At 37.8% G+C, this 14,256-nt stretch overlaps 1 protein-coding gene across 19 annotated transcripts in view; it reads left to right on the top strand.

Moving 5' to 3' along the window:
* Positions 1–14,256, top strand: part of RMDN1 (regulator of microtubule dynamics 1) — a 35,483-nt gene that overhangs the window by 14,920 nt on the left and 6,307 nt on the right. For 10 of the 19 annotated variants that reach the window (XR_015140458.1, XR_015140460.1, XR_015140463.1 and 7 more), the window contains 6 exons: positions 2,390–2,507; positions 3,424–3,520; positions 5,932–6,091; positions 8,069–8,158; positions 12,117–12,172; positions 13,923–14,010. Coding sequence is in view for 13 of the 19 variants with exons in the window: in XM_086335853.1 (XP_086191979.1) it covers positions 2,390–2,507; positions 3,424–3,520; positions 5,932–6,091; positions 8,069–8,158; positions 12,117–12,172; positions 13,923–14,010 (609 nt within the window). In the remaining 6 variants the exon portion in view is untranslated. Of the gene's footprint in view, positions 1–2,389; positions 2,508–3,423; positions 3,521–5,058; positions 6,092–8,068; positions 8,159–12,116; positions 12,173–13,922; positions 14,011–14,256 lie in introns of all 19 variants that reach the window. The other 9 variants (XR_015140459.1, XR_015140461.1, XM_086335841.1 and 6 more) reach the window with 3 other exon arrangements.

Genomic DNA, 14,256 nt, shown 5'->3' with positions numbered 1-14,256 from the left:
TCTCCCTGTACCGCCATCACCATGCACACCCTCCACCCCCATCTGCTGTGCTCCTGCCGGGTCTCCGTTCTCTTTGGTAACTATGAGTAAACTCAGAACATTCAATGAAAGAAATGTGACTGTGTCAAATTTGGTTTTACTGCTTTGCTGTTGGTTTGTTTGTAATCCAGTTGTATTTGGTATCTTGGATATTCAAGCTCAAGAAAGTAAATAAAGCACTCAGCAAACTATAGTATGTTGAATTCCTCATTCTTATCCTAGATACTTATGAGAAGCTAAAATACGGTTCAGATTTGGGTTGTGAGAGAAAGTTTTGTTTTTTCAAATTGAGAAACTGTAAGCATGGAGTTGCTGTTTACCAAGAAGGGGAAGACTGAGTGGAGTGAATTTGAGGGAGACAGTCACTGGCTGGTGCTTGAGGCGCCTTTTACGCTGTATGTGGACATAAATGTTGTTTGGGCAGCTGCATATATGATTCTGAAGTTAAGAGGAGACCTCTTGGCTATATTAAATTTGCATGTTTTTGGCATGTTGATGGCATTGCAAGCCATAAGACAAAATGAAATCACCGAAATGATATGAATAGAGGAGCGAAGCTCTGGGATTGAGCATGGGACACACCTGGACAGTGAGGTTTTGGAGATGAGGAACCAACAGAAGAGAAGGAGCAGCTGTTGAACAGGAGTAAATTCGAGAGTAGTATTCTTAAAGCCAAGCGGAGAGCGTCTCAAGGGTGAGAGAACAAAGCAAGTACTGAAGAAAAGGGGGTTGGATGAATCAGACATGAGGGGGCGGTCCTGGTGGTCCAGGGATTAGGGATCCGCCTTCCAGGGCCGAGGACACGGGTTCGAGCCCTGGCTGGGGACTGAGATCCCACATGCTGAAGGGCAGCTAAGCCTGTGAGCCACAACTCGAGAGGAGACTGGCAGCACAACAGAAGGTGCCACGTGCTGCAGCTGAGACCCAGTGCAGCCAAGGAGAGTTTAGAAAAGAAACAGAGACATGAGGAAATTTGGGGGATTGATAGATGTGCTCATTATCTTGATTGTGGGATGGTTTTACAGGTTTACATGTATCCTTCACATATGCTGCATGTTACACATATGCAATTTTTATATCACTTATTTCTCAATAAGTGAAGTTGCTCAGTCGTGTCTGACTCTTTGTGACCCCATGGACTGTCCATGGGATTTTCCAGGCAAGAGTACTGGAGTCGGTTGCCATTTCCTTCTCCAGGAGATCTTCCCCACCCAGGGACTGAACCCGGGTCTCCCACTACAATGCTTTACCATCTGAGCCACCAGAGAAGTCCAATTTCTCAATAAGGCAACATTTAAAAAATTTCTTGTATTAAATATTCATTTATTTTTTTTTTAAAGGAAGGAGTGAACAGCTGTCAAATGCTTTTGATAGATCAAGTAAGATGAGAATTTTCTAGGAAATAGCATCCTTGCTTGCCTTAACTAGAATACTGTCAGTGGAGCTGTGGGTATAGAAGTGTGATTTGTATGAGTTCAAGAGAGAATGGGAAGAGAGGAAATAGAGACAGAGCTCCAGACAACTTTTTAAAAGAGTTTTGCTGAAAAGAGAATTTGAAAAATGAGATTGAAGGGAGATGTGAAGTCAAAAGGAAGCTTTTTGTTTTGTTTTTAAGAAGGGAACAGTTACAGCTTACAAAGGTAGGTTAGCTTGTTTTTATATAGATGGTAATAAATAGACAGGAAAAAATAGATGCTCTGTGAAAGGAAAAGTGTCATGGGAAAAGAGAAGAATTTCTGTAGTGATAACCATATATTCCTTTGCCATTGGTCTTGAGAATTCTGCCCATATTTATGACAATGAATTTCTAAATCTGTTTGGATATGCTTTTTATTTTATTCATTGTTTATTTTAAAACTTCATGGGTCACTTTTGAAGATAGCTTTATTTAAAGCCATATATGTTATTTATATATAATTGCCGTGTTTGATATTCTTCATCTTGTCTGTTCTTAAGGTTGATACTGATTATATACTGGTGTCTCTTATTTTGTTTCAAGAAATTATAATATCCACGCTTCTTCAAATAGAATGTAGATCTTCCAATCTAGCATTTACCAGGATAACTGAGATTATTACATCAAGCTACCATCATTAGCTGCTAAGAGTCTTTCCTTAACATGATGTGCTCTCTCAATAAAGTAGCTATGTGAAATAGTTTTACAGAAGAATTTGACAAAGTAAAAATTTTGTCAAAGTAAAATTATTTTTGTCAAAGTAAATTTTGCACTTGTAATACTCTTAGGATTGATTGCTTTGAGGGTGGGAAAAAAATTGATGTACTCTTTGCTTGTGGTAGCAGTTTCTTCAAATTTTCTGTTTCACAACCCTGATCATAATTCTTTCCATAGGTGATGGGAAACTCAGGAACTTTCAAAAGAAGTCTTTTATTTTCTGCCCTGTCTTATTTGGGTTTTGAAACTTATCAAGTCATTTCCCAGGCTGTTCTGGTTCATGCTGCAGCCAAAGGTAAGCCTAAGCTAAACATCGAGAACACTTAGAGTTATTTGTATTTGTTATATTTTGTTAATAACTTACTATGTTTGAATGTCAGTCTGATGTGTGTGTGTATATATATATATATATATATATATATATATATATATATATTCCCTGGTGGCTCAGATGAAGAATCCTGCAATGCAGGAGACCCAGGTTCTGTCCCGGAGTTGGGACGATCCCCTGGAGAAGAGAATGGCAACACACTCCAGTATTCTTGCCTGGAGAATTCCATGGATAGAGGAGCTGGCGGGCTACAGTCCATGGCGTCGTGAAGAGTTGGACACAACTGAGCAACTAACAGTTTCACTTTTCATTTTCATACATGTGTATGTGTGTGTGTGTGTGTGTGTATCTATGTACACAGTAGAGCCTGGAGTAGGAAATGGCAACCCACTCCAGTATTCTTGCCTGGAGAATCCCATGGACAGCAGAGCCTGACGGGCTGCAGTCCCTAGGGTCTCAGAGTGGGACGTGACTGAGCGCACCACAGCAGCAGCAATAACAAAGGCTCTGTGTGGAAGGTAAGGGTATCATAAATTCCTCACAGGGAATTACTTTTTTCATTTTTAAAACTGTGTCATATTTAGTTAGTACTAGAGTAAGTTTTCTAATTTTTTATTTTTGAAGGTTTTAATAAATGAATATTAAGTAACATGAATATTCATATTCATTAAGTAAGTGAATATTAAGTATTATGTGTAATAGCTTCATACTTATTTCTACTACACTTCACATTTTGATTGTTCAGAATTTCTGATCTTTCTTTATAGGTGATTTCTGTATCTGATTTCTTTTGCTTCTATGTTAAAGTGTTCATGTGTCTTAGAATTATTGCCAACTGGCTTGGGAAGACTTACTTTATTTTGCCTTTTTTCTTTTATAGTCTTCGAAATTGAAGAAGTCCTTGAACAAGCAGACTACTTATATGAAAGTGGAGAAACAGAAAAACTTTACCAGTTGCTAACCCAGTACAAGGAAAGGTGGGTGATGTATCATAGGCCTAGGTTTGCTGTTGACTGAAATTTTCTGTTATTTAGTAATTAACATATTCTTGGTGCTTGGAATTTTTATAGTTTTTAAAAGTTTTTACTTCAAAGTAATATTTCTTAGAGTTCAATTTATAGTATTTTTTTTTCTTATGTTAAGTGACTCAAAAGTGCTACATATATTTCATTGATTTAGAAAAGGTGGTTCTACTTACTCATTCTAGGTAATGTCGACATTTTTTCTTTTTGTTAGTTTGCTTTGAATACAAGGTAGTCATTAAATAGACGTTTATTGTCTTTATCTATGTCATATATTTTTCATTTCTTCTGAGTTAATTTCTTACTGCTGTAGGATTTGAATGAACTAGGATTTTTTTGTCACCTTTGAATAATCCTTTTCCTATTTTTAATATTAGCATGCATGCTTAGTCCAGCACATTAATGTGTACTCATTTTGTGGGGGAGAATGGAGATGGAAAGAGGAGATTCAGCCCAATAAAATAAGTCAAATCAGGCTAAATGGCATTTCCAGGTCATTGATCTGCCTCATCTACTGAACTAAAAATATTGAGCCATTTTCAACCGACTTTCTTAGATTTTCCCAAACCAGTTTTCCCCAGAAGACCCATCAATTTCACTTCCTAAATATCTGTAGGATCCAACTTTTCTTCTCCTTCGTCCCCTCAGTAACTTGAAGTGGTTGGCTTGGCATTTTATAGTCACTTCAGTAATAGCAACATAAGCTATAAGGTGGCTGTTGTTCTCTGGCTCAGTTGTGTCCGACTCTTGCTGATCCCATGGACTATAGCCTGCCGGGCTCCTCTGTCCATGGGATTCTCCAGATAGGAACGCTGGAGCGGGTTGCCATTGCCTCCTCCAGGGGGTCTTCCTGACCCAGGGGTGGAACCCAGGTCTGCTGTATCGCAGGTGGTTCTTTACCACCGAGCCACCAGGGAGGCTGTCAGGAGGCTATTCTATATTCACTGGATTATAGATACGCTATAGCTACTTACCCTCTGTTTCTCTTTTTAATGATATTTTATTTAGATTTTACTTTGATTTACGTATTTAACTGTCTTGGGCTGAGCTGGGCCTTCACTGCTGCACGTGGGCTGCCTCTGGTTGCTGAGAGCGGGGCCACCGTGCGCAGGCTGCTCTCTGTGGTGGCTCCTCCTGCTGGGGAGCACGGCCTCCAGGTGTATGCGCTTCACTGCTCCACAGCATGTGGGATCTTCCTGAACCACTGATCAAATCCATGTGCCCTGCATTGGCAGGTGGATTCTTAACCCCTGGACCACCGGGGAAGTCCCTACCTTTAGTTTCACTCAATTTTTTTTTTTAAGTAATATTTATTTATTTTATTTTATTTTTTAACTTTACAATATTGCATTGGTTTTGCCATATATCAACATGAATCTGCCACAGGTATACACGTGTTCCCCATCGAATACTATTTTTGTTTTAAAGTATAACTTAGTAGGTTGAAAGAGAAACATTTAATAAAAGGAATTTTTATTAAAATGGCTTCCCAGGTGGCACAGTGGTAAAACATCCATCTGCTATAAAGGAGACACAAGAGACGTGGGTTCGATCCCTGGGCCGGGAAGATCCCCTGGAGGAGGAAATGGCAACCCACTCCAGTGTTCTTGTCTGGAAAATTTCATGGACAGAGGAGCCTGGTGGACTGTAGTTCATGGGGGTTGCAAAGAGTTGGACATGACTGAGCAACTGAGCATGCATGCACAATTTGTTTTATTTATTAGACATTTCTATCTTATATAATTTTATTTAAATGGCAGTTCTTCAATGAGTCCAGAGCCCTTGCTTTAAATATTCCATGCATCACGGTATGGGTGACATATTCAAAGATAAGATTTATTTTGAGATTACATTATATTTAATCATCATTCATTAACAGGTATTTATCATATATATTTTTGTATGCCAGGTACTATATTTGGAGCTATGGATACAGCATTTTGTTTCATAGTGCATAACCTTGTCTTTAAATTAATATATTTTATAGTCCTGTCTGAAGCAGTTAGTGAGTTGTCTGAAGCACAGTGCCACTGAACTCAAATGTCAAGTTATATGTTGAATTTTGTAGGGAAATTGTTTAGAGAATTCAAATATAAAGATATTTTCTAAGGAAATTAGTATTTTAGATATTACAGGTAACTTAATGTTTGTATACAATATTGGATATTTTGGAGGAAATTTTAGCACATATAGATTTGTGTGATAGAAAATAATAAATTTAACATTATGAATTATGGATTTTGATACTGTGTTGCTTGCTGTGTCCTCACTGACCTGAAAGACCGTATGTATTCATTAGTGATATGACCTTTAACCATGAAAGTGTGAGCTAAAATGGTTGTTGTTTTATATTTATTTCACATCAGTGAAGATGCAGAGTTACTGTGGCGTTTGGCACGGGCATCACGTGATGTAGCTCAGCTTAGTGGAACCTCGGAAGAGGAGAAAAAGTTCTTGGTATATGAAGCCCTAGAGTATGCGAAAAGGGCACTAGAGAAAAACGAATCCAGTTGTGCGGCCCATAAGGTGAGGTGCTTAAGTCATGAGACCGTTACCGTGTATTGAAACGGATTTTGGTCTGTACTTATCTGTTATATGTAACTTACATAGGAACGAAATCGCTCTCTTTTAAAGAAGTAGGGAAGAAATTTATTTTTATAAACTGTTTTCCAAAAAGAAGTAGTATTTTTCTTTGTGATCTTGAACATCTGTTCTAGATTCATTAGTGTGCTCGATAAATTACTTTGTGAAGGCTTATTTGTAAACTGAAGCATTAGTTCCATCAGTTACCTCTCTCTTTAGTTCTAGTTGTAAAAACACGGGACTAATGTTTTCTCATTTTCCTCACATTTTATTTCTGTCTCATGTGGAGATAGGAGTATAGCAGCTGGACAGCAGATACCTAGTGTAACTTTTTCCATGTGACTCCACTAGCTTCTAGATTTCCTGACTGGTTTAGAATAATCTTTTCAGTGGACATGGTGGGGAGGCCAAGGGACACTATTGATATTTGGATTAGGACCTTACTTTACCACATTAGACTGTCCCCAGGGAAGCCCCCAAGTCATTGTGAGAGCTGAATTCTGTCTTTACGCATTTGCAAATGCTCCCTTTAGGGGATGGTTCCATCTGCCCTGATCCCCACCACCACCGTTTCTTGTTTATATTAAGAATAAAACATACAGACCCTTTAAATTTGTTATGACTTGTTTATGGCCCGGAATATGTCCATATTTGTACATGTTCTTTTTGCACAGGGAAGGCGTATTTATTCAGCTGCTGTTGCGCATGCGTCATGCGTGTCATTCCGGTCAAGTTGTTTTACATGTGGTAGTGTGTATGTGTTGATGCTGCTTTCTCTGTTCGTCCCACTTCCCCCTCTGTGTCCATAAGTCCAGTCTCCACATCCGCATCTCCATTCCTTGCCTGCAAATAGGTTCATCAATACCAATTTTCTAGAGTCTGTATATATGGGTTAATATACTATATTTGCTTTTCTCTTTTGGACTTACTGCACTCTGTATAATAGGTTTCAGGTTCATCCACCTCACTAGAACTGACTCAAATTTGTTCTTTTTATGGTTGCGTAATATTCCGTTGTATATGTGTACCATATATTTATCCCTTCTTCTGTCGATGGACATCTGGGTTGCTTCCATGTCCTAGCTGTTGTAAATAGTGCTACTGTGAACATTGGGATACATGTGTCTTTTTCAGTTATGGTTTCCTCAGGGTATATATGCCCAGTAGTGGGATTGCTGGGTCATAGTCGTTTTATTCCTAGTTTTCAAGAAAGCTCCATGCTGTTCTCCATAGTGGCTGTATCAATTTACATTCCCACCAACAGTGCAAGAGGGTTCCCTTTTCTCCACACCCTCTCCAGCATTTATTGTTTGTAGACTTTTTGACAATGGCCATTCTGACTGGTGTGAGGTGATAAACCTCATTGTGGTTTTGATTTACATTTCTTGTCCTGAGTCTGACTTTCGCCAGCACCTAGGTTTATGAAGCTTGGATATTTGGTTTCAGTTCTCAGGGAAGAAGCTCGGATTGTCTCAGTTTGGGTTTGTTGTCCAGCTATGGGCGTGAGGACAAAGTCACGATTGATAGATATGGCCGTTATTACTATAGTAACGTGGCTGTGAAATAAGAAACAGTGCCCAGAAAATAGGTTGAGAAAATAAAACGATAATGTTAAATTGCACATTTTTATAAATTTATATTCATATCATAAATATGAATCATTATATCCCCATTGTGTTGGTAACTTTCTTAGAGATACACTGACCTCTGTCTTATATTATAGTTCTCTATAAACATGTCCTAACTTAAGTTCCTTACGGGCTATGTCTACTTTTTCTTTGTATTTTCTAGTATATTTAATACAGGTTTTGTGCTCAGCTTTTGTTAAATGAGAATAACTACTGAGGAGTTGCAGCCTGGTATTGAATGGGATATTATGGAATATTAGTACTCTTATTCCTTTGTTTCTTCTGTTTTTAGTGGTATGCAATCTGTATTGGTGATGTTGGAGATTATGAAGGAATCAAGGCTAAAATTGCAAATGCCTACATTATCAAGGAGCATTTTGAGGTACCGATGGACTTGAAGAGTCAATAGTTTTCTGAGTAGACTTCTGTTTCACTTATTTCTTGCTGGATAGCAAACCACCTAAAGCTCAGTGGCCTAAAACAGTGACAAATTATTTCTCAAAATTCTGTGGACTAACCGTGCACAGTCGTGCCTCCATTCTGCTCGTTGTGGCTGAGGTCATTTAAAGGGCTCCCTTCACCTGGACCCTCAGCTCGGACAGGAATGGACGAGATGCCCTCTCGCGTGTGGCGTTTCTCCCTACTTTTCTTCTCATCATTTAGTGCTGTAGCCCACGCTTCTGTGTCGCATAGTCACTGCTTCCAAGAGTGAGCGTGCCAGGGGAAAAGTTCCACTGTGCAGACTTTTATCAAGCATGTTTGCATCACACTTAGTAATAACCTGTCGGCCTAAACAAGTCATTTGGCCAAGACCAGAGAACGTGAGGGGGGGTTATACAAAGTCCTGCGTGCCAGGAGGTATGGTCTCATCCGGCGGTCTAATCTAATTGACACACTGCCGGGGTCCAGCCCCGGCGGATCCAGGGAATTCGAGGCGGGGACGGCGTCGGCGAGGATCAGGAAACAACTGCTTAATTAAACGTTAATTAAGGATATAAGGAGTAATGGAATAAGGATAGCTCAGTGAGGAAATTCAGTGGAGAAAAGAGGCTGAATAATTCAGTCAGAAGGTAAGAGAAAGAACGACATGAGGAGACCAAGTTTCGGTGAACAAGGCCCGCACTTTATTTTCCAAAGTAGTTTTTATACCTTAAGTTATGCATAGAGGATAATGGGGGAAGGGGTAGAGTCATGCAGCAAGCCAGGCTTTCTTCCTGCAAACTTATCATATGCAAAAGTTTAGGTGATTTGCATCATCTTCTGGCCCAGAGGCCTTTTCCTCTAAAGGTGATTATTCTAAAGTCAGGCGCCAGCCTCCAAAAAGCATTAGATAAAGTTGCATTCCTACAGAGCAAAGGTGTGGTGGGCTATAACAAGAAAAAGAATTAACTCAAGGGTCCCAGGTTACAAACATTAAAGCTACTATTTACACCAATTATATTAATCAATACACTGCCAGGCACACAGCAGGTAAGGGATATGGAGACTTAGCAGCAAATATTGGCCCAACAAGTGAAAATCCCTTCACCAATACAATTTCTAATCAATCTTTTGACTGCTCAAAGGAATCTGTATTTAGACAGTTTAGAACATCTCATGCCTCTCACAGTTTGGAGGCTCTGAGCAATCACATGTGGCCGGAAAAACCTATTCAGGCAGGCTAGAGGACTTCCAAGGGAGTTTGTAGGTTGAAACACTGTCACACCCAGAAATTATTAACTGGAGCTGTAAGCTAACTCTTTTTTCAGAGAGAGGTAGTGGGGGACAGCCCCCCGTAAAGTCAGAGGTGTAGGTGAAAGCACAAAGCAGAAAGTAGGCAGACTCTGGTTTTGGGGGTAGATTGCTCGAGAATTTCCAGGGAGACTCCTGAGGCTTGATCCCGCCTTTGTGTATGCCAAGCCTCCTTCCTCATGACCTTTGCCAGGGGCGGAGCTCGCTCCCCGCAACATACCACTTGCAAAGGTAATAGTACTATATATGAGTATGATCTCTGTGTTTTAATATTTCCCCCAAAGTTCATTTACTTATTATAGTAAGCTCTTCCTTAGGTGCCAGAAACTCTCCAGGAATTTGTATGTTTCATGTTGTACTTACACATTATTCTATTGTCCAAAAACAAGCAACAAAAAAACTGCAGCTAAAAACCCAGTGTATTTATCTTTTGATATTATAGACCATCTCAAAAATACAAATTAAGAGAAAGTGATGAAAACAAACATATTTATCATTACTGATTCAATTCCTAATTATTGTAATGACTAGAAGGAAAGAGCACTGGACTAGGAGTCAGAAGACTTAGCTTCTAATTTGGGCATCAATAGTATATATATACATGTATACATACACACACACACATATACGTTGATATACATACATACATATTTTGATTTAGTAATACAGATTTTTCACATTTTAAGACCTTTGAAATCAGATTGCATTATATATAATCAGCAGTGCTTTTTTCTTAGTGGTATATAAAATGATGATGTCATACCTTTTATGTTATCTTAGAGATTCAGTGAAATAGAATCTCAGATGCATTAGATAAATCACTTAGATTATTTTGTGCCTTGGGATGTAGAAATACCTGATAACTTCCAAGTGAATAATGAAACACTGCATATAATAAACATACACTTCAAAGAAACTGTGAAGACTATAGATTATTTAAAAATAAGCAATGTTTCTAAGTTTTTAAGTGTGTATATTAACTATATTTTTTAAATGACAGTGTTTAGTGTTTATATACTTAAAAGATCATTTAAACTACTTCTATTTCACATTCCATTATTACATCTAAAACCATAAGGAATTACTATTTCGGTATTGTTTTTGAAGAAACTTAAACTTATGACAGAAAGGATTATAAAAGAAAAGATTTGCTTAAGTATAGCCCCTCTGAATACATCCCAAAAGTAAATTAAACTGTAATATCCCAAGGCATCAGTTGTATATGGTGAATTAACTTCTTTCCTTTGCATCAAAATGGACTAGCTCTGTACCATTCTTGGCAGAATGGAAAATATAGTAACTTGTATAATATTTTGTAGGGCTTAATTTTCTGGTGGAACTCTGATTTGGAAAGCCTGCTTAGAATATGAGCTGTATATACTTTAAAGTATATTCTTCTGTGTAAAGCACATCACTTTATTTATAGAAAAGTCAAAATTAGGTCAATGGTGATTCCTACCCATATTATTGGTAACGAGATTTCCGCCAAGTCATAGGTGATTAGCCTTATTTAGCTATTCTCTCTCTCATTACTAACATTATGAGACTTACAAAAAAGTAAAAATAATGATGACTCTGATGATAGAAAATATTACTGTGTTAAGCACCTCCTGTTAACTTGCTCATTTAATTTTTACCACAACCTTATAAGTTAAGTGTACTGCTTTCCTGATTCTGTACAAGAGCAAACTCAGGCTTGGAAAGAATACAGAACTTGCTAAGGTCAAAAAGTTAGAGGTCACTGAGCTGTGATTTGAACCCTATTTGGTCTGACTTCAGAGTCACTGTAGTAACTAGTACAGGTACTTAAAAATGTGTATTTCACACATTATCAACTGAAAGTGAAAATGTGTTTTTATAGAAAAGTGTAAGCTAGCAAGTCTTAAAAAGGGTTTTTTTTTTTTTAATATGTATATTTAATAGGATTAACATTAATCTGTGAGATTTCCTTAGTAGTTTTCAACAAAATAATGAAAAATTGAGGAGTAATTTTTTTAAAGTTGTTGTTGTAGTTCTGTAGTTTATGCTTTACATTAATTCATATAGGACCTGCACATAATAAATAGAAACTAGGGAGACTATCAGTATATTTTATATTGTACATAATTATTCTATTAATGAATTCTGTGAATAAGTAGTATTTATTCTCCCTTTGTTAAATATAGATGGGGAAGTTAAACCAAATTTGCACATAGGAAGAGACTTTCTAAAATTATGTATTTTGTTTTTCTAACAATAATTTTACTTAACAGTCATATAGGACTTGCCACAAAGAACTATTATTTTGTTTTCCTTTAATCTTGAAGATATAACTGAGAGTGATATATTATCACTGTTGTCAAATTCGATTCATTCAGATTTTGTTTTCTTTCCTCTTGCTATATCCTGCTATCAGTTTCTGATTCTTATAAAATAGTAATCTAAGTAATTAATAGTGTGCTGAAATAAATTTAAAGAGTCAAAAGGAAGAAAATTTGTGTTGATTATCTTAGAAAAATGAAATTCTTGGTTGCATTTTTTTTTAAATCATGGGTTTTGTCAGCAAATATGGTAACGTACTTATTGGTGTTTAGAAAACAAATATGATTTATTTTCTCATTTCTTGTTAGAAAGCAATTGAACTGAACCCTAAAGACGCTACTTCAATTCACCTTATGGGTATTTGGTAAGAAAATTTCTTGAAATAAATATTTCAGTGGTACTTACTATCATCTTATTTTGTAGTATATAAAAAAGTAAAATGTTTCAAATATTTGGGAGTCAAGAGTGTTTAATCCATTAGATTAACTTACAGTTGTAGTGGTTATTTAGTGTTTAGTATTTAGAAAATATTAAATTTGATTGTGATTTTGTTAAATATTGTTATTCAGATTATTTAGAAATAGGTACTAAGACTAAACAGGCATTGAAACTTTTCATTAGACTTTACATTCCCTTTTTTTGGGAAAGATTATTCTCATTTACCAGACTAAATGGAATTGGATTAAGCTAACTATATAAAAATAGGATGGCCTCAGAGGGTCTTTGTATCTTCAAAGTATGTCAAATACAGTGTGATTCATCTGAGGAATTTTAGTGTCTTTCCATTTTTATGTAATCTCTCTTCAAAGCACATCCTTATTTTGCTGGTATGAGCATACACCAGTGTGTTAAATGCTTACTGGTTTGAGAGTCTTAGGTTTACCACCATTTTCTTTATGTGTGGTCTACAGAGCTGAGTATTTATTGTCTTCCATGAGGGGTGCAATTGGAGAGGGAAATGGCAAGCCACTCCAGTGTTCTTGCCTGGAGAATCCCAGGGACAGAGGAGCCTGGTGGGCTGCCATCTATGGGGTCGCACAGAGTTGGACACGACTGAAGCGACTTAGCAGCAGCAGCAGCATGAGGGGTGCAAAGTCCCGTATCAAACTCTCTTTAAAGAGAAGTAAATACTGGATAAAGGACATGTTTAACAAAACACATACTGAGTGAGAATTAATGATGATTGAGGGATAGTAATTCAGATGCTGGTGACCAAATATGAATGAACTAGTTTCTTTCTCAAGGACTTCAGACCCTAATCAAAGATCGAACACTTTTTTCCTCCTTATTTCAGAAAGTTGTCGAGAGTTTTGCTGTTACTTTTTTTATTAACCTTTTTATTTTGTACTGGAGTATAGCTGGTTAGCGATGCTGTGATGGTTTCAGGTGGACAGCCAGGGCCTCGGCCGTACATATCCATGTGTCCCTTCTCCCTCGAACCCCCTCCCATCCAGGCTGCCACGTGACACTGAGCAGAGCTCCCTGTGCTGTGGAACTAGCTTAGGGCTGCTAGTGGGGGCGGAAGGTGAGTGGGGAAGGAGTATTTAGGGAGTGTGGGATGGACAGGCACACACTGCTGTGTTTAAGATGGATAAGCAGCAAGGGCCTCCTCTAATATCGGATGTTCATTACTGCCTCTCCCTTTCACATTTGTAAACTTGTTGGTTGTTCTTGTCATTTAAGTATACCATGTTTTGTTATTTTTCTTGTTTTTTTAAAAACTTCTCTGAGTTAGTTTTTATGTAAAAAAATAGGGGTAATGATTCTATCTCATTTTATTATTGTAAGGAGTAGATGAGATAATCACTCAGCTCAGCACTTTGTACAAAGTGAGTACTCAGTGGTGAATGATACACTGTAGTATCATTACTATTATAAATATTGCTTACTGTTTACACCTAGTCACAAAATACACCGTGATCAATGGAGCAATATCAGTCAGTCTCTAAATAACTCAGTATAAATATTAACCTACTGGGTATTATGAGAAGTATAAGCTGTTTAAATATACAGTAGGAGAAGATCCCCTTTATATATGTTAATATGCTTAGTTCTCTTTAAGAGAAAAAAAGAAGGTGCAATTTGAATACATGTGTCATTTTCTTTCCCTATAGGTGTTACACAGTTGCTGAAATGCCTTGGTATCAAAGAAGGATTGCTAAAGTGCTGTTTGCAACTCCGCCTAGCTCCACCTATGAGGAGGTAGTGTGAGGTCCTTTGTTGGTTATTCTGGTTTCTTAACCGCTGGGCCGCTCTGCGGTGTCCACTCATCCGGAGCTCTGAGCAGTGAGGGCCGCCAGCACGTTCTGATGGCCCCGTGCGGCTCTTATCACAGAGGCCTAATGCTTATGATCCGTGATGGTGAGTGTTTGTTTCCCTTTTAGGTGAATGGCTGATCATTCTGGTTTATTGCCCCTAAAGAACCCCGTGGCTGAAAGCTACCTTCAT

This window comes from Bos grunniens, chromosome 14, assembly GCF_055505025.1.
Source record: "Bos grunniens cultivar Pamir isolate PY7600 chromosome 14, Bosgru_T2T1.0, whole genome shotgun sequence".
Lineage (NCBI taxonomy): Eukaryota > Metazoa > Chordata > Mammalia > Artiodactyla > Bovidae > Bos > Bos grunniens.
The sequence above is the reverse complement of the archived record's forward strand: the minus strand, read 5'-3'. Positions and strand labels throughout refer to the sequence as shown.